Raw genomic sequence first — 21,474 nt, forward strand, 5'->3', positions numbered from 1 at the left:
TGAGGAACACATTTGTGAAATGTGCCCAAATTTAATTACACTGAATATAATTAGGAAGATAATTAAAATAATACCAATATTTTCCTTAATTAAAATAGGGAATGCTTAGAACTTCTGAAGTTTTAGAGTGGATGAAATATGCGGATCACATTGGCATTTTACAGAAATTAAGGAAACTTGCAGATTATTGTTGTTGGTCTATTCTCAAACTGTTCTTTTCTGCATGTAAGTATACAAATGGCTTAAACTTCTTATAATCAGTTTAGGAAGCATTTTTCCCCCCATGAATGAAAGAGGATTTCTGTAGTCTTAAGCTGAAATAAATAGCTGATACTTAATGCAGATCTTGTCTTATATTTTATGCCTTGGATTCAGAGTTCCATTACAGGAACGGCTCTTACTAACATCTGTCTTTGATAGATGTCAGTCTTTCCCAAAAACTTGTCCTGAGATTGCTGAGGAGTAAGGAAATGCCATTTTATCTTAACCTCTCCCTGCTGCATCATATCTTATTAAGCAGCTGCCCTTGAGGAGAAACCTTTGAAAATACTCTGAAAATGCCATTTCTCTCACCTATTTGTCAACAGAATTCTGGATCTAACTCCATATCCTCTTGCTTCTCATACTGATTCACATTACAATCAAACAAACATGACATGCTACTGCAGTTTTAGAACAGGAAAAGAAGTAATAATGAAAACGTTAGTGGGGAGAAAAAACTCTTATCTTTCTTCAATTAAAAACTAAAAATAATAACACTGTATTGTCCAAGCACTAAATATTTTAAGTTTGGATTCTGTGCTAGTTTATGCTTACTGAAGTTGCAGTTATCAGTGATGTAATAGAACTCTTTGATATTTTGGCTCTTTTTTCAGTTGAAACAATTCAAAAAAATTGAAAATTAAAGAAATATTGCATTTTAAAATTTTGGTTAGATAAGTATACAATAGATGCTGGAATCTCTATAATTCTTTTGTGTAGAGGATTAGCAAACAAAAAGCATATTTAATTCATGGTGATATCTAAAGCCCTTTTTGTAATCCACCAGAGCAGAATAATCCTATTTTATATTTTACTCATAGCAGCAAGATGGGCAGCAATCAAATTTAATAAATAAAATAAAAATAATTTTTTAATATTGGAATTTTTTTACATTAAATGTATGAATTATTGTAAAGAATGTCTCACTTTTCTGCAGAATTCACATAGCCAGGAAGTGAAATGCTCCCTTTGAGCATTTTAGGATACTTCAGGATCTTTTTATTAAGTAATGTAGAATAGAATTAAGAGTTCCGAACCAATACTACCTTGGGATTCACCTTAACATAATCATCTATTTGTTTTGAATTGTTTTTATTGACAGAAAAAATGGAGTGTCCCAATCACAAAGGGGATGTATGTAGTATCAGTCCATGCCAGCAACCATAGCTGAGAAACACGAGCGTTTCAGGAACTGAAATGGAATTCTGCCATTGGGGCCATTGCTGTTGTGCTGAATTCAGAACATCCTGGGCCCCAATATCTTTATTAGCGTTTGCATGATTAAATAGTGGAGCATCTGTGTAACTCGGGACCCCCATATGATTTTTTTCCTCCCTGTGAAACCTATGTCCTCTGGACACTAGTCCTCTATTCTGTTCCATCTCTTAGGTCTGAAAGCCTTTTAGTGTCCCATTGTTATTAATACAGCACTGTTTTTTGCCTTTATGAACGCTGGCTTAACTCATTTTAAGTAAAGAAGAACTTAGGGCCATTTGTCCTTAAAAGGAGGTTGCAGCATATTTCAGTACTATTCTTCTGAATGCAGTTGTCTTAATTGAGCATTTTATTTCTTACTACAGATAAGTATTATATAAGTAAAGTTATTTTGGAGGACTACAATTTGGTAGAAGCCTTTGAATCTTATTATTGTGACAACTGTATAATGGTGAGTTTTTTTTTAAAAAATTACATATCCAAACAATTTTAAGGTTAATTTAATATTGAGAGGCTTTCGTATGTCTGTCCGTCTGTCTGTCCATCTACCTACCTAACTACCTATTCATTCTCTTTCTAAATTGCCCATCTCTTGAGAGAAGGTGTTTTGGGTGATTTTATCTGGTCTTTGTGGTACCTATATATAAAAGATATTATCTCTGCATTATTTACTTATTTGTTTCTTTAAGAAAATTTATCTGGCCGCCCAACTCACTTTCGTTGACTCATAATCCTTACAAGGATCGTGGAAGGTAAACAGACATTTTAAAACAACCAAGCTAGATACCCTTTAGGTACTCTGTGTGGACTTTGAATGGTTCTCCCATTCATTTCAGTAAAATTGTGTATCTTGATCACTGCTGGAATAAATGACTTCATACAAACTAATGTTTAAATTAGAATGAGAGCGCTCATAATTTTGAAATGATTTAATGGATGATTATTGGTTGTTGCTATTTGATTATTACTGATATGTTTCTAATGTTCTACCTTACATAGCACAAAAATGTTAAATTAATTAAAAAACAGCATCATTGTTCATGCTAGATTTTACAGACCAAATTTTGTATATTGCAATTTGAAAATAACTTCCATTTCATGTTAATTTTATATTGTCATATTTTATTACAGAACAGTGAGGATATGAAAAAAAGGGGAAATGAAGCATTTGCTAAGGACAAATTAGATACAGCAGTCACTTTGTATACAAAAGCTATAGAACTATGGTAAGGGAGAAATTATGTAACTATACAAACTATGCAAATGTCCAGAAATTAAATTTGGGAGAACGTAATTAGAATAATGTAATAAAAGAGAGAGGGGGGATTTTTAAATTTGTAGGACTTGTAGGACTTTCTAATATAATGACATTCACTTGAAAATATATTCTTGGTTTCAGATGGCTGATTCTTAACTCTTTACTGTCAGTAGCAACTTTTCAAAGAATTGCACTGGCCATATTAGTTGAGACCAGCATTTATTCTGATCATTAAGACCCACAAAGGATTTCTAAACATTTCAGATAGTGAATAACATTAATGGTTTGTTGATTGCATTTGGATTAAGAATTTACTTCTGCAAGCCAATTAAAATGGACTCTTCATTTTTTTCATTTGATAGTCATAGTTGACTTGATTGTGCACACACATAGACAGCTACTTTCAATTAGCTGAAGTATATGTGTCTATGATTCAGTGGATGGATTCTGAGATTAGTGCAGATGGACAAGATATTCAGGTTTTGCACCAGGCAAAGACAAACAGGATCCCCAGAAGTCCCATTGTGCCTTACTTCCATCCTACTCCCCAGTTGATTGAGACTGGGAACAGTTTACAAGTGTCCCAGTTTGAGAAACAGAAAATCAACTGGGGATTAAAAAAACCCATCTAGACTATCCCATACAATTTGTAAGCCTTATATGTTATTTTTTATTTATTTATTTATTTATTTTAATTCCATTTATATCCCGCCCTTCTCCGAAGACTCAGGGCGGCTTACAAGCTTAGCAGTAGCCTTCATTCTATGTATATGCCTGCTTATTAGGGCTTTCACACACACCCCAAGTGGCATTATTACAAAGTCAGCTTATTGCCCCCAACAATCTGGGTCCTCATTTTACCTACCTGGGAAGGATGGAAGGCTGATTCAACCTTGAGCCTGGTGGGACTCGAACCTGCACTAATTGCAGGCAGCTGGTGTTACTTAAGGAGGCATTAGCCCACTGCTCCACCAAGGCTCTTCAAAGTTATAGCTTTCCAAAAAGGCCTTTAATTCTCAGTAGAAATAGAGAACAGTTGAATAAAAATGGTCACTTCTGAAACCACTTAAGTAACTATAAATTTATGCAAAAGGCATAATTGGAAGTTATTATGGTGTGTGTCTCTTTAGGCATAGCTCCCAGGCTAATATACATATTAAAAGTCAATAATTACTACAAAGTCAGCAAATGGATAAGTCATAGGCAAAAGTTAGGTTCCAAAAGTCAGTCCAAGATTCATGGATAACAAGGATAAATCGAGAATGGTGCCATTAATAATACATTGTTTGCAGCACTTGTTGCTAATAATTAAAGAGATTTAAAGCTTTAAAGCCTGCATAAAACACTTCAATAAACCTTTAATCCTAAGTAAGACATGGCTTTCCAAAGTGGCTTCATACTGTATTTGTGCTTCTAATCCCACAAATGACTATATTCTCTAGGCTTAGACTTCATAGTGGAATTAACTTCACTCTAAGCCCTCATCTCTGCTTCCAAGGAAAGCAAAGCATGCAATATTCCTATTGGTTCACCTTCATTTTCATTTCAACAGTCTTCCGGGTTGGGAGAGGAAGCATAAAAGTAACTTGTTTAGGAATGAGTAATATAGGCACTGTTGTAAGCAAGGTCAGTTTATACAAACTGTTGTAATTGTGATATTTAGTCTTATGTTGGCTAGTAGTAAAGGCCATGCCTCTTGAATTCTCTTTCTAGAGTCAACTCTCATAAAATTTGTTCTTTAGATACATTTTTAAAAAGCTGAACTTGTCTTCAAACTCAATTTACAAATTAAATTTTGATATCTTGAAATAATTTGTGGCTAAGTGTCTATGTTTCTCTTTATGGCTTAAAAGCTAAATATTATCTAACCTTTTTAAGGCCTGAAAACCACTTTCTTTATGGCAATCGGGCCCTCTGTTTTCTCCGAACTGGACAGTATCGGTAAGTATAGTTTCCCCCTTGCAGCCAAGAGAATTGTTTGTTTGAACATTTTCTTAAATCATGTTGCTACAGAAGGTTGTAAATAGCAAAGAAATATCCTGTTTGTTCATCTGCAAAATAACATTATTTTACAGAGTAATTCAACATATTTTGTGCCTGTAATTTAAATCAGGCATAGAGAAAACTGCACTCAGGCTATAGATTATTTAACAGCTGTTCTGAAGTAGGGAGACAAAAGTCACTTTTATTTAAATGTCATAAGAATGTTTTGTAGGTAATAAGTTACATTTGCAATCTGTGGTTTCCAGAGATAGTTCCCTCTGAAGTGTTCTTGGTGTACTGAAAGCTTGGTGGTTTTCTTCAGACATCAGCATTGCAGCAGTACACCAATGATGTTACCTGGTTTGGGTAATAAAACATCTGCAAGAAAACAACCAAGGTCAGAGAGCACCAAGAACCCTTCATTTTAACCCTGAGCTGCCAATATTCTTCTCCATAGTTCAGGGGTGTCAAACTCAATTTCATTGAGGGCCGCATCAGCATTGCGGTTGCCCTCAGGGGTCCGGGTGGGTGTGGCCAGGGTGGGGGGTGGCCTACTGGCTGGGCGTGGGTAGAGTACGTATGGCCTACTGGGTGAGCATGGCCAGCTCTACATCATTCGCATCAAGGGTGCCTATGGTGGCCTGGGCAGGAGTGGGACAGATCTGAGGGTCTCTGGGAGGAGGAGGGTCTCTGGGCCAGGGCCAAGGCAGTGGGGGCCGTTCCCTCACTCTTTCCAGGATGGCTTCGTGGGCCACATGAAACCACTTTGTGGGCCGGATCTGGTCCTCGGGCCTTGTGTTTGACATGTCTGCCATAGTTCTTTCTTTTAAAATGTTTGTGTCTAGAATTCACATCTTAGAGATGTTTCAGGGTTTATGTACTTGGTGCATATTAGTGTGAAAGGACAAAAATACACTTTTAAAAGCAATGTCCCACCAAATGTAATAAATTGTCTTTGAGACCGTTGTGTAAAACAACATAGAGAAGCCCTTATCCTTTTTGTTATTGTTTATTGCTTTTTGAAGTTTCATTTCTCTTTCTTATATTTTTATTCTGTTTTACTAAATAAATGAGGCAAAAAAAGTAACAGCTAGGGTTCAAAAACTACAGAAATAGTTTAACTTACTATTTTGAAAGAAGTATTCAAAAATATATAACAGAAAAGTCAAAAGATATTTGGGATTGTTGGCCAACTAACCAGCAAAATAGTGTTTTTTCCTGATGGTGAGTTTGTCTAAAGGTGACCATGTATAGCCATGCCTCCTTGTCAATTATACACTGTCCTCTACAATTGAACTGCGGGTGTGGCTGGCGGTTTCTGGAAAACTGGGGATTTAATTAGGATTGTCAGACAGAAAGATAGATTAAGCCCCTTTGATCCTTGAAAAATCTGGCTGAGGGAGCCCACTCTTTGTTTTACAAGAAAGACAAAGCAGAATGTTATAACCTTCAGCCTTCAGTGAAGAAGAATGAAAACTAAGCCAGTTTATCTGAGACTTGGCAGAGTCAGAGATGAGAAAAGATCTAGGTGACAGTGTTCTTTAAGTTACTTGCCCTATTTTTTATTTCTTTATCCAGGCAAAGTAAAAAGTTTCAGGCAAAGTAAAGAGGTGGCAAGTTTTTGTCATACACACAGCATTTGTCCCAGAACAAACAGCATGGAACACTACAGTTACCATTATCCAGAGCACAGTATATTAACAATTAGGTACAAAGAGTACCTACCAGTACAAGAACAATGAGTGCATGTTACTCCCATTGTGTCAGACTTTGCCAAAATCCAGTTCTCAGCAGGGTGGAACTGAGAAAGCAAAACCAAAAGAGCTTTTGCTAGTTATTTCTTTTCACACTCTTGCTGATCGCTATTAATAAAACATTGTTTCAGAGTCAAAATGCTTAAAAGACCTCATTTCTTATTTGAAACCACAGTTTTGCACTCGTTGCAATATTTCATGAAATTTGATAACTAGAATATTGTGCAGACCTCAGTGTGCTCATTCACCAGACACTGCAAGATTAAACATCTATTAGCAAAGGCAGCTTGGGGGGAAAAAGGAAGTAAATTTTATTGATGTCATGTTATATTGATGTCCTGGAGAATTGTGCTGTTTTTCTATATTTTGCTGGTGAAGATTGCTTCTTGTCTGTCTGGATGACAAAAGAAAATTTTGAAAAAATGAGAAGGAACAGGAACATGTAACCTTCCCAAAGTCCTTGACCTATAACCAGTCACTTAGTGATGTTCAAAGTTACGACATTCATCTTTCCAACTATCGACCCATCCCATCCCACTGGGTCCCTGCAGCTCTTGTGCCAGCTCCCCCTCCACACCGATCCCCTCAGGCCTTAAGCCTGTTTCCCAAACAGCTGGGTCTCACACCCTCATCCCCACCACCCATCATCCATCTCACACTTACCTTTGAAGATCTCCGGGGCTGCAGACACATGTTGGAGAGGGGGGATAGGCTACTCTGTCCCACAGTATCCCTAGGCCGTATGGCTGCATCTCAGAAGCAGCCACCATTTTCAGAGTAGTCAATTCCTCATGGCTGTGCCAAAATGGTCACTTCTGGGATGCAGTCATGTAGATCAGGGAGGAAGTAATCCACTCTGCTTCCCTAACATAGTCTGCACAGCACTATGGAAAGCTCTGAATCACTTTGTCCCTGGGCCATGTGGCTACACCCCAGAAGTAGCTGCTATTTTGGAGCGGCACAATTTCCTGCAGCTGCTCTGAAAATAGCAGCTGCTTCCAGGACAAAGTCACATGGCCCAGGGACTTTGTGGGATGGAGTGGCCTGCCCTCCCACAACACAAAGTCCAAAGCTCTTGAGATCTTTGAAAGGTAATTGAACAAGGGGTGGTGAGGAAGTGGGGAGAAGGGGGTGGGAAGTAGGCCTTTTGGGAGCCCCAGGGGATGGGAAGCAGAGCACGGGACGTCTCAGAACGGGAGAGGCTTTGGGAGACCCAGGGAAGGTGGGCCTGGGCTATTCTTAAATGGCATATATGTCAAGTTTCCAACATATGGGCTTTTCAAGTGACTCTGAGGCATTGTTAGCATTGCTGCTAACATCGAATGTTATTGCTTGACAATATATTCTTAAATTGTTTTTCATGCCCTAATTCTTTAATTCATGACAGAAAATAAACTGCACTAAAATGAAATTTTAATTGATATGAATTTGGTTTTCCATTAGTTTATCTGTGTTTCTGATATGTTCTGAAAAATACTAGCAGAACTGAGATTCACAATAAAAGAAAAAAAGTGAAACTTAGGGATCTTTTTCCCCAAAATTTTTGTGTTATGAGAGGAGTGAATCCTTTTAATTCTTCTAAGGTTGGTCTGAGAAGACAACCAACCTCTCTCTTAGTGAAGTTAGAATATTCCAGAAGAACAGAAAACTATTACTGTCACGAAGATGGCTTTTGCTGTTCTCAAAATGGAAATTTATAAGTGATAATTTTTTCTCAGGTTTATTAAAATCTTGTTGCTTGAAAAGCTTTTCAATTTGAATGAAAGCATATTACTAAATCATTTATGCCAAATATATTTTTGTTTTAGGAAAGCCTTGTGTGATGGGAAGAGAGCCATTATTTTGAAGCCCTGTTGGCCTAAGGTTAGTTGCACTTATTTTATAAATGTGCTTTGCTATGATTCAAATTTGAAGTTATACATGAAAATTTTTTAGTCATTTACATGAACAGAAAACTGATGAAGTTCCCATTGCATTTAATCTTGGCAATTCTGGAAATTGTGGGTTCTGAGAGCAATCCATTTCTAGCATTATGGGGACATGCAAAATAAAATATTAAGTGGAATTATGTTTCCTGATGGTTGGAAATGGCAAGGCAAGTATTAATAATATTGTTAAAACTGATTATTTAAAAATAAAGGTCCTGAGAAAGAAGCGTATAAAACAATTATAATTTGAATATTAATATACTGATTCTTGAATAGTCCAATTGCAAGGATGACAAAATGTCATAGTAGATATGTATTCTATAGCTCACTCTAAAGTCAATACAATTATAAAATTGCAGTTGATATATCCCAAATCCTTCGTTTACATACTTGGGTATTTTTATTAGAATAGCAACTGGGTAAATGAAATAGTGTTACATTTAGTCTGCAGTCTAATGCAAGGTTACGTCTGTGTACAATACTGAACATAATATCTTAGCGTGCTCAGCAACGGGATTGGGGTGCAATACGAAGTAGCTAGCAAATTCAAGGTTTTGGTAATGGTTTTCAAGGCCCTACATGGCATGGGTCCGGAGTACCTCGGGGATCACCTGCTGCCGGCGTCAACTTCCCTCCGCCCTGTGCGTTCCCACAGGGAGGGCCGCCTCAGGGTGCCGCCGGTCAGAGAATGTCGGCTGGTGGCCCCCAGGGGGAGGGCCTTCTCTGTGGGCGCCCCGGCTTTATGGAATCAGTTGCCGGTTGAGCTCCGGATGGCACCTGACCTTCGCTCCTTCCGACGCGGTCTGAAGACCTATCTTTTTGAACAAGCCGGCCTGGCCTGATGGGGGATGTGTTGGGGTTTTTATTGTGGGTTTTTATATTACTATCTATTGTTTTAGCTCGGGCTCCTATTTAATTCTTTTTTAATTTTTGTACTCTGTATTTTTATATGTGCCCTGTTCACCGCCCTGAGTCCTTCAGGAGAAGGGCAGTATACAAATATAATAAAAGTAAAAAAAGTAAATTAAGAAATGTAAATGTTTGGCAAAGCCTTCTATTTTAAAATGATATTAAGCATTTTCCTCGTCACATTTTGTAGGGACATTATCGATTTTGTGATGCTTTATCATTCTTGGGTGAGCATAGAAAGGCATTAGAAGCCAATGAGAGAGGTCAGGACCTGTGCAGAGAGAATCCTGAAGGAATGAAGGGTCTTATTGAGCAACATGAGAAGCTTAAAAACCAAATGGAAGAAGCTAGAGGTATCCATGTCTTTATTTAAAGTATTTATTTTTATTAATGCAATTTATAAAATAAATGTTACATGTTGAATGAAAATAACATTAATACAATAAAATTGATAGTTATGTGTTCTGTATGATATAAGTTACTCAATTTTTTAAATACATTTAGGTATAAAGCAAAATAAATACAGACTAAAGAAACAACTGTTGCAGAAAAAGTAAGTTTAATTAAAAATTCATATTTCTAAGTAAATGAAAATCTAATAATAACTGTTAGAGCTGTTTGAAATGAGAAGCGTTGCAAATTTAATAAATAGAATTTTTTTTAAAATTCCATTTATATCCCGCCCTTCTCCGAAGACTCAGGGCGGCTTACAATTATTAATTTTTACTCAGTAAACCTCAACTGTTACACATTTTATTCAAGGCCAGCTTTTGTGTTAAAAACACACACACATACCCATACTTACCTACTTGTGTACATATATATTCTTTGTATTGTTCCCTTTGGGTAAGCAATATTTACCAATGGTCAAAAAAGAATAAGAAGTAGTGGACAAAAGTAATTAAAGGGAAGAGATAAGAGAAAGGGAATCTAAATCTACTATTATACCCACACCGTTTACTATATCCAGACTTTCCTATTCTTGAGAACCATCCTTTCTTCCATTAGGTCTATAAACCAATTGATAAATTGCCTTTGTTCTTTAATCTTATCCTTTCTTTTTTGGAAGACATCATGAACATCACTTTCATGATTTTTCCTGTCTTCCTTTTCCTCTTGATCCATTCACCTATCCTTCATATATTTGTTCTGTAATTTATATCTATATAAGAGAGCCAGTTTGTCCTAGTGGTTAAGGTACCAGGCTAGAAAGCAGGAGACTGTGAGTTCTAGTCCCACGTTATCTGTGAAAACCAACTTGGTAGTCTTGGGCCAATCACTCTCAGCCTGACCCACTTCGCAGGGTTTTTGTAGGATAAATAGGAGGAGGAAGGAATATTGTGTGTGTTCACCACCTTGAGCTATTTGTAAAAAATAATAAAGGTGGGACATAAATAATCAATGGTCCCCCTTAGTGGTATTTATTTCATAATGTCACTCTGGATGCAATCATTCTTCACCCTTTCTTTAACACACAGATACTTCTTAAGTAATACCTTACTATTGCATTTGACTGATTTATTTTTCTCCTGGTATAGTCAGCTCTCATTTCTGTATAACAAAGTCAGCAGAATGAACGCATACGTTCATTTTTTTTCTTTAGTTGCATACTCCATATATATATATATATATCCCTTCTCCATTATGTTTCTATCAATATTTGCATGTTTTAAAATTTCTCAGCTCACCCCATTTTAGTAAATATTTATCAAGGGTTTTATTAACATGGAACTCAGTCAACCCCCCCCCAATCGCTTACTCCTCTGTTAGAGTATTATTTACTTTATTAACAAAGATTAGTTATACTGTACCTCGGTGGTAACACACCTTATAGATGATTAAAATGATAATTGTCTCAATATATGATCATTTATTTTTGTTTGTGTATTTGATTAATTCCATTAGTTCGTCAGAGTATGTGTCAGTTGGTAACCAAGAATCGAAGAAATCTCACAACGAAAACAAAAAACTATGTGATTCTCATCACCATCCTTGCCAGCAAAAGCAAACAAATGTAAGTTATAAACCAACCTATTAGTGAAAGAATATAAAGCTGATCTTGAGAATAGAGAAGGAGTGACGGAGCTATAAAGGGAGGACTCTACAAAAAGATTACTTGGTCATGAGAAATATGAAAGCAGGAAAAAGAAACCCACCTCAAATTTGTCTAATATAAAATGAAACAGAGAAACTTAGGCTTCTAAGATTGATTTTGGCCCTTTGAGGTAGGCAAGGTCAAAATAGAGGTATTGCAGGGATTTCAGGAATGCTCTTTGTTGGACTACGTTGGAATAACACAATCTTTAAAATCTTATGTGTTACAAATGAAACTTATGAAACTATGCTAGGCAAATATTCTGAGGAATTTATTTCCTTTTTATCTTTCAAAAATAAGGAGAAATCTAGAAGGCCGTTACAGGCTACAAGTTTGTGAACAAATATGTTTAGTTCAGCTGATCATGGAGAGCATCCAGTTATAAATGGGTCAAAGGACTATATTCTGTAACGGTTGCACAGAAAAATATGTCTGTTTTTCTTAGCAGGGCAGTCATTTTCAGTTGAGATCCCTGCCCTTTGCTATGGTTTCAAAACCAAGAACATTTGAAAAAAAAATATGATCATTTGAAATAGCCAAAATGGTCGAGACTATCAGCGTTTATGGGCATCTCATCAACTCCCCCCCCAAATCCCCCCCCCCGCCTGACAGTATATTTAGAGCCCTGTCTGGACATTTAAAAATAACTTTAGTTACCCAGAAACAGTTCTAAAGTTTTAGAAAGCTGTTTGCCAGTTCAAAAATTATTGGAAGTATCTCATGAACTTTACCTGGATTCTGGGATTGATGCTATCCTGATTTCAGCTTTTTTCATTGTTCTAATTCATTTTCAAATTCATATAGATAGTGAACAATACATTCCAATCTTGCCTTCTACAAAGGCCAAAATTTCATTTGCCTTGTGGGCTAGAAGTGAACATACACATTTTCTGCTAAGATGAAGTAAAAGTTAATACAAAAAAAATGTCACTCCTACCTTGGGTAGGATAACAAAATCAATTCCTTCTTGATCATGGAACTTTGCATGTACAGTTTGGTTTTCTCTGCACTGGATCCAGTCTGGTCATACTGGAATTTTGGAGATGATGTTTGTCTCTTTAAAAAAAAAAGTAGACTTGACTTGTACTGTTCACAGCTTGTGACAGCAGAGACTGGATAGTTTTCCTTTAACTCAGGGGGCTTTTTAATGTTTTTCCAGGGTGCTAAAGAAAATCGGCTCTGATGCAGCCATAGTGATCCTACTTACATTATATTGGCCATTTTGTACACAATTGTTCAGAATTCTCAACTCTCTCAGCTGTGGAACTTTGCATCTACTGTAGCAGGATCTCATTCTTTACTCTAATCCCTATTTTATGCTATTAGATACTTCTCTAAGTAGGCGTCATATATACCTGTAGTCAACACTGTTTCTATAAACAGAACTAATATTTTGTCTAGAAAGTTCCACATTTAAATAATTCATGAGATCATTATGAGTCATAAAGCTGCGTAACTCACTTTGTATTAAACAGGTATTTTCTTCTTTACCGTATTGGTGGAAGATAAAATTATAACTGAATATTTGCACAGACAAATTTTGTCAGTATCATTAGCCCTTATCTCATCAATTAGTGTTTAATTTGATTTCATCCTACTGACAACTTGCTCCTAGAAGAGAGGTGTTTTTAGCCAACTTGTAGAATATAGAATTGAATGGAGAAGCCTACATATTTTTCTTGAGGTTGTAATTGCTAGGCCCACGTGGAATCTTTTTTCTCAAGCTTCTATTCTTGAAGTATTTATTTCTTATCATCATTGCAATCAAAAAGGATTTTGGAGTTGGTAACCATCAATCTTCCAGAACCTTGTACTTCTTTCCAAGACTTTACCTTTGTGAGAATGGACTCTTTTATTCCTAATGTCAATAGCACTTTTGCGGGTGTTGGGAATATACAGGGAGTGCAGAATTATTAGGCAAGTTGTATTTTTGAGGATTAATGTTATTATTGAACAACAACCATGTTCTCAATGAACCCAAAAAACTCATTAATATCAAAGCTGAATATTTTTGGAAGTAGTTTTTAGTTTGTTTTTAGTTATAGCTATTTTAGGGGGATATCTGTGTGTGCAGGTGACTATTACTGTGCATAATTATTAGGCAACTTAACAAAAAACAAATATATACCCATTTCAATTATTTATTTTTACCAGTGAAACCAATATAACATCTCAACATTCACAAATATACATTTCTGACATTCAAAAACATAACAAAAACAAATCAGTGACCAATATAGCCACCTTTCTTTGCAAGGACACTCAAAAGCCTGCCATCCATGGATTCTGTCAGTGTTTTGATCTGTTCACCATCAACATTGCGTGCAGCAGCAACCACAGCCTCCCAGACACTGTTCAGAGAGGTGTACTGTTTTCCCTCCTTGTAAATCTCACATTTGATGATGGACCACAGGTTCTCAATGGGGTTCAGATCAGGTGAACAAGGAGGCCATGTCATTAGATTTCCTTCTTTTATACCCTTTCTTGCCAGCCACGCTGTGGAGTACTTGGACACGTGTGATGGAGCATTGTCCTGCATGAAAATCATGTTTTTCTTGAAGGATGCAGACTTCTTCCTGTACCACTGCTTGAAGAAGGTGTCTTCCAGAAACTGGCAGTAGGACTGGGAGTTGAGCTTGACTCCATCCTCAACCCGAAAAGGCCCCACAAGCTCATCTTTGATGATACCAGCCCAAACCAGTACTCCACCTCCACCTTGCTGGCGTCTGAGTCGGACTGGAGCTCTCTGCCCTTTACCAATCCAGCCACGGGCCCATCCATCTGGCCCATCAAGACTCACTCTCATTTCATCAGTCCATAAAACCTTAGAAAAATCAGTCTTGAGATATTTCTTGGCCCAGTCTTGACGTTTCAGCTTGTGTGTCTTGTTCAGTGGTGGTCGTCTTTCAGCCTTTCTTACCTTGGCCATGTCTCTGAGTATTGCACACCTTGTGCTTTTGGGCACTCCAGTGATGTTGCAGCTCTGAAATATGGCCAAACTGGTGGCAAGTGGCATCTTGGCAGCTGCACGCTTGACTTTTCTCAGTTCATGGGCAGTTATTTTGCGCCTTGGTTTCTCCACACGCTTCTTGCGACCCTGTTGACTATTTTGAATGAAACGCTTGATTGTTCGATGATCACGCTTCAGAAGCTTTGCAATTTTAAGAGTGCTGCATCTCTCTGCAAGATATCTCACTATTTTTGACTTTTCTGAGCCTGTCAAGTCCTTCTTTTGACCCATTTTGCCAAAGGAAAGGAAGTTGCCTAATAATTATGCACACCTGATACAGGGTGTTGATGTCATTAGACCACACCCCTTCTCATTACAGAGATGCACATCACCTAATATGCTTAATTGGTAGTAGGCTTTCGAGCCTATACAGCTTGGAGTAAGACAACATGCATAAAGAGGATGATGTGGTCAAAATACTCATTTGCCTAATAATTCTGCACTCCCTGTATTTTCTTTTTCTTCCATCCTCATACCTCTTAACCCACAAATTTTAGATGCTCCTAGAACAAGGGTAGGCAACCTCGGCTCTTTTATGACTCATGGACTTCAACTCCCAGAATTCCTGAGTCAGCTGACTCAGGAATTCTGGGAGTTGAAGTCCATGAGTCATAAAAGAGCCGAGGTTGCCTACCCCTGTCCTAGAGCATTAAAATTTGTTATGAAGCTTAATATTTTATTTTCTTTGTTTTGGGTGAGCTTTCCAGATTCCCTATGTCTCACTGTGCCTAGTGAAGAATTAAAATTTCCTGTATTACCAAGGTCAGATGACTGAGAGGTTACATTTACCCTATATGGACTTTAATGTCCAGAAACTATCTGAAATATCTCATGTCACTATACATCACAGCAGTATTCCCCATTAATGAACCTTTTTAGAGTGAAAACTCTTAAAAGTCTTCCATGTCCACCAGTTATAACAAGCACGAATCTTTATGCTTCCTTCCAGCTCATGTAGCATCAAAGGGTGAATTAATTTTTACATTTGCTTGGAAGATCGGAATCAAGTATCAGTGAGGTTTCTGCTATTCTTTCCAATTTGTTTGCTTAGAGCAGGCACTGGTTCAACTTCAATTTATCTCAAGCATTCTTCTTTATTTTTATAATCTCTTCTCTCCCTTTTTGTTTCTCATTCTATTATAGTACCTTAGAAATTTGTTTGTTTTACCCCACTGTTTTTATTAGTCCTTCCTTCCTTCATTTCCGGACTCCCCCCCCCCCCTGCTGGTGTGGGTGGCTGCCAGGAAGCAAATTAGATGGCTATAAATCTGCTGTGGGTCAAGCTCAGGCTTTATTGCAGCTAACTAAAATAAAGCAACCTTTGAAAAAGCCTTTTGAAGATAGACTGCTCTCATAGACCAACTCCCAGGCAACAAATTCAAGAAATGATGTCAGAGGAAATAGAAGTGAACAATGAGTTGCATTTTTGATAGGTTGTTTTCCACAGAGAATAAGCACAATAAAAAAGGCCCACTGAACTTCCACCCACTGTACCCATCAAACAATAGCTGCAGAATCTGTTCTCCTGTCTTTTGACTAGCCTCCCAGATCCTCAAAACGTCAGGTCTCTGAATCTGGATCTTCATTAAACCTCTCTGCTTAAAACTGATGGGTTGATCTTCTGTCTGAGTTGCTGTCAGCAGGAGTGTTATGATCTTGTGAGGTCTGTCAGAGTCCGAACGGAATCACAGACTCTAGTTGTGCTGGTATCCCCACAAACTGTTGTTGAAAACATAAAGAGATCCGATTCCTGAGCTGGAAGATAGGGAGATAAGGATGAAGTGAAGACTGCTGCTTGGAGAGGGAATTTATTTCCGAGACCTCAATACAGAAGCCAGTTCTTGAAAAGATAGACCTGTTAGGGTTATACCAGTGGAGATATATATAATGACAATTGGCTTCGGTGTTGAGATGTGCAGATTGTGGTTCTCCTGCCCTGGGAGGATCATGAGGATGTATATATTAGGATGTTGCCCTCAGGATATGTGAGGTTCAGGGGAAGGAGGATTGCCCTTAGATGTGTACATGCCTCCCTAAGGTGTAAATTTATTATGAGGGAGTCTGGTGTGGAATTGTGATTTTTTCCTTATCTTGAGGGGAATTCTGTTTCTTTGATGGAGCCAGTGAGGTGCTCCTTAATCATTTTCAGCCCACGTATAAATGCCAAAAATGAAATATAAATGAAAAAAGGTTTTAAGTGGCTTCTTGTATCTTTATTTTTAAGTTGCCAGTGGATCAAAGGTGGCTGGGGAATGTTATGACCTGGCTGTGGAGATGGGTGTTATAGGAGCTTTTACCTTCCCAAACTGTCATTAGATGTCTCTTGGCTGTATTCTTTCCCCCTTCTCTTTATCTGAAGACATATTTTGTAGCAGAGCCATACCAGTCTTGCCTCAGTTAAAGTTCAAGGAGAGGGGGAAGACATTAGAATTTTTTTAAAAAAATAATCAACAGTGACTTTCCCAGCGTGAAAGGATGCTTCCTCTGAGAGTCAGATTGCTATTTAGTTTGGTTAAGACTACCAAACTCTGGACATTTTTGCAACATATTCTGCTCAGTCTTTTTTTTTTTTTACTATGACTGGGAATGTGGCTTCTGTTCATTGTAGAATGTCACACTTGCCTTCCATTAGTATGTATCTTTTTTTTTTTTGAGAATCCCAAACTCCAAGATGCCACAGATAAAGTAAATGTACTATATATACATTTCTGATTCTGAGAAAAACTATTTTCCTGACTATTCTTCAAAGAAAACCAGAATCCATAAAAGCATATCCAACAAGTCTTATTTGCTGCCCCTCCCTTTACATCCAGATATAGCAAGGAGTGACATTGTATTTTCATCCTAGGGACAGTACAGTAATAAGAGGAAGACTTTTATTATTTTAACCTATTTGGAAGCTTAAAATGCTGATCAGGAGACCATTTTAGCTCTGAGAGATGTCTTCCAAAGATAATGGACAAGCAAAAATAAAGGTAGCCCTCAACTTACGACCACAATTGAGCCTAAAATTTCAGTTGGTAAGAAAAACATTTGTTAAGTGAATTTTGCTCCATTTTGTGACCTTTCTTGGCACAGTTGTTAAGTGAATCACTGCAGATGTTAAGTTAGTAGCATGGTTATTAAGTGAATCTGGCTTCCCCATCGACTTTGCTTGTAAGAAGATTGCAAAAGATGATCACATGACCCTGGGACACTGCAACCGTCATAAATATGAATCAGTTGCCATGCATCCGAATTTTGATCCCATGACCATGGGGATGCTGTGATGCGTGGAAAACAGTTATGAGTCCATTTTTTCCAGTGCCGTTGTAATTTTTAACAGTCACTAAATGAATTGTTGCAAGTCGAGGCCTACCTGTATTGAAATATTTGGCATGCTTAGATTAAATTCTTTTAGTCTGGATGTGTTTGGTACATAATATACAAAATCACATTTTTTTTATTATCAGATGATCGGAAATACAAAATCTAGAGAAAACATAGATCATTTATCAGTTTTTACAGCAGGTAAGTTAATACATTTTTGAAGTCATATGTCCTTATATTGAGAGGCTCCTAGTAATAAGATAACTAGTAAAATTTAAAGATTTTGCAGTTGATGTAAGGTTGTATGTCTAAATGCATATGATCAGTGTTAAATACTATGTGTTTAAAGCAATTATATTCATGTTTCTAAGCATTGAGATTTCTAGTTGTCCGTTTGTGTAGCAAGTTAGTTTCTTTACACATTTATTTCCATATTGCTTCTTATATTCTTGGGAATAATAGTTGTAAATGTGATCCTAAGTATGCAATTCTTTTTAAAATAAGTAACAATGTGCATTTCTTTCCCCTATTATAACAGAAGTAAGTGAAAATCCACAAAAGCAAAGAAGCCAAATGGATGATTCTGAAAAAACGAAGTAAATGTTCTTTTTGTATTATGTAGTGAGAGCAGATGCAGGAACACTGCTCTGATGACACATAGAACTTTATTTTAATTTGTTTATTAAACTAGCTTATCCTTTAAAAAAAAAAAGAAGCCAAGCTACGAGTACGTAAAAGTTATTCAAATAAAGGGAATGAAAGTTCACATGTAGAAATGGTTACATTAATATTAAATCAATAAGTTAACTACTTTAAAGATTTGCAGATACATTTATATTTTTGAAGTGGATCTTCAAACTTTTGTACAATAGGCAATTATCTCAAGTAAAAGTGTCTTTCTGGCATCTTTTAATAAAAACACAAATACAGAATCAATTGCTGTGACATGTTTGTATCTAGAATTAACACAATATACCCCAATATACCTTTACACCTAAGGGCTTTTCTTTAAGAAGTAAAGACAATGCCTGGCTTCTCCTCAATATGTTTGAAGTAAGCAAGTGAGAATGAGTTCACTGAAGAATTAAATGCAATTTTAGCGTGTCCTTAAGACCTTATTTCATTGCTAGAACTAATTGACTGAGCCACAATTTTTTCTTTCTTTACATTCTAAAATAAATAAATTATTATTAGAGCTTTCCAGTAGTTATATATTGTCAATTAAGACAAAAGGTTTTATTATCTTTAACTGTAACTTATGGAATTAAATATTCCATTTTTCATATATATCATTAATATATTTCCCAAATCCCTCACTTGATGTCCAAATGCTTTAATTTTAAGAAATGTATTTCAGCATTCTTTTTCATCAACATCGCTTTTCCTGTCTATCTCTTTCAAATCCTAGGAGAGAAATATGCAATAAATAGTCTGTAAAATAGTTTTTTAAGAGATTTAGAGAATGAAAAATCAAGTTCTTAACCAAGAATATAATTCTTAAATTGTTTTAATTGCAGAGAACAACTGAATTTGAAAAATGATTCTAAAAAAGTTGTAGATAAATATAACGTTCATTGTGGAAATGTGCAAAAGGTAACAGCAAAACTAAATAATACATTATTTTTAGAATATGTATGTGAATTTACTGAATTTGAAAAACTTGCTGGATAGACTGTATGATTATTAAATTGATGAAAGATATGCACAGAGTTGTACAATAATCTTGACAATCATTAAACTACTAATGTTTATATTGGGGAATTTTGTCGATAATTTCTTGATATAGAAATTAAATAAATAAATAAAATTTCCATTGTCAGGTAAAAGCTCTTTATAGATTAGTATGTTTCTCTGGACCAGCTACAGTAGTGATTAAAGATATTCTATGGAAAGAGGGGATTTCATATTTTTTTTGAAAGCCAGGAAAAACTGATGTCAGGTTTACTACCTAAAGTTTTACAGGTAGTCCTTGACTATAGCCAGTTGTTTATTTGAAGCTATGATAACCCAGAAAGCTGCTTCAGACCATTGTAAAACATTGCCTCATGGTCATATGATTGTAGTCTGGGTAACCTGCTTACACTTATGACTGGTGGCCAAGCACCCCATGATTATGCCATCGCCATTTGCGTTCTACTCTGTCGGCTTCCCCAGAAAGTTAATGGCGAACGCGGCAAGGAAGATTGCAAGCTGCTGCTGCCTGCCTAAGGATTTCCTTTCTCCTCCAGGCACTGGAAGATGGGGATGGAAATCTTTCTTCAGTCTGCAGAAACAAAGCAGGCTCTTTTTGAGTTCCCTTCCAGGTATGGAGGGGAAAAGAACTCTGCTGGGCTGGAAAAATGAAGTTGGGATCTTCGTGAGTTCCACTCCATGCATGGAGGGGAGAGGAAGTCATGTGTTATGCTGGAGACTCAACAAGGTCCCTGCTTTTTTTCAGGCCCAACACGTGTTCCTTTCTGTGCACAAAGGGGAGGGGAACTCCTCCAAAGGGCTGCAGAAACACAGCTTGGATCCTATGGAACTGAGCTTCATTTCTGCAGCCCACCACAGGAGTTATCTTCCGTATACAGAGGGAAGCTGCCTGCTCTCCTTTGGCAAGCATTTGATTGAGTTGATGAGATTTTGGTGATTTTATTTATTTATTTATTTTCATTTGGGGCAGTCAGTGGAGTTATGTATAGGTGTTGTGTGTTCTACGGCACTGGTGATGCCACATTTAGGGCAGGAACCTGTTTATATTATTTAGACTACAGTTTCCATTCTTTCTTATTGTTCATGTGGTAGAACTCTAGTACAGTTGAAATTCTGCTGAAGGGTTATTGCCTGTCTAGGATATAGTTTTAGTTTCCTAGCGGTTTTTTCTTAATCAGACTACAAAGAATTTTTGATACAGTAAAAACAACTACCCTTGTTTTGGATTTTGTAGGAGGATGTAATACTTTCATTAGAAATGTTGAAGACGTATATGAAAAATGGATCCACATCTTTAATGGATCAGTGCTTTCACAGTGCTGAACAGTCATTTGCGCTAACTTTAAATATGCTGGATCCGTCTCAACTACAGGTAACAGAAATTATTCTATAATCTGCTTACACTACTGTTAACTTCTTAACGAAATATGCTATGTACAGTATATTCTTCCCAAAATGCAATATATTTATAAAATGCAATATATTTATAAAGAAGCTTATGACTTCTTATATTAAATAAGTTGATGCCAGAAAATATAATTAGATATTGGTTTAAAAAAATTCTGTCAATGAACAAATTATCTATAGGAAGAATATACAAAACATGCACAGTTCAAAATGTTCTGGATGGAGAAAGGCTTGGAACAAAGTATATTTGCTCTAGAACTTTGTGGACAACTTGGGCCAAAGCAGGTAATTTTATTCAAAAATGGTTAGAGTATGTTCCACTCACTTATGTGTGGTTCCTTTAGGAGTAATTAATATATGTATGTGATATTTCTCAACTGTTTGAATTGAATTTGGCAATTAATGTATTTAGATCAGACATGTCAAACTCATGACGTCACGCAACTTATCTGTACGGTTTTGCCATTGCTGGCAATGGGCTAGGCCACAGGTCTGCAACCCGCGGCTCCGGAGCCGCATGTGGCTCTTTCAGCCATCTCCCGCAGCTCCCAGTCCTCTGCCATGTGCAGTCCAAAAAAAAAAAGTGGGACTAAAAAAGTTCAACCAATCAATTCAAATATGCAGGGTAGGTGCATAGCTTGCCTTGGGTCCAC

At 36.9% G+C, this 21,474-nt stretch overlaps 1 protein-coding gene across 3 annotated transcripts in view; it reads left to right on the forward strand.

The window, feature by feature from the left end:
• TTC3 (tetratricopeptide repeat domain 3) overlaps positions 1–21,474 on the forward strand; it is a 70,576-nt gene that overhangs the window by 6,972 nt on the left and 42,130 nt on the right. For 2 of the 3 annotated variants that reach the window (XM_083362876.1, XM_083362877.1), the window contains exons 8-19: positions 99–225; positions 1,842–1,927; positions 2,608–2,702; positions 4,613–4,675; positions 8,280–8,334; positions 9,499–9,661; positions 9,813–9,861; positions 11,214–11,322; positions 17,866–17,923; positions 18,261–18,318; positions 19,240–19,315; positions 20,649–20,786. In XM_083362876.1, the coding sequence (XP_083219002.1) occupies positions 99–225; positions 1,842–1,927; positions 2,608–2,702; positions 4,613–4,675; positions 8,280–8,334; positions 9,499–9,661; positions 9,813–9,861; positions 11,214–11,322; positions 17,866–17,923; positions 18,261–18,318; positions 19,240–19,315; positions 20,649–20,786 (1,077 nt within the window). Of the gene's footprint in view, positions 1–98; positions 226–1,841; positions 1,928–2,607; positions 2,703–4,612; positions 4,676–8,279; positions 8,335–9,498; positions 9,662–9,812; positions 9,862–11,213; positions 11,323–17,865; positions 17,924–18,260; positions 18,319–19,239; positions 19,316–20,648; positions 20,787–21,001; positions 21,107–21,474 lie in introns of all 3 variants that reach the window. The other variant, XM_083362875.1, reaches the window with a different exon arrangement.

This window comes from Vipera ursinii, assembly GCF_947247035.1.
Source record: "Vipera ursinii genome assembly, chromosome: 4".
Taxonomy (NCBI): Eukaryota; Metazoa; Chordata; class Lepidosauria; order Squamata; family Viperidae; genus Vipera; species Vipera ursinii.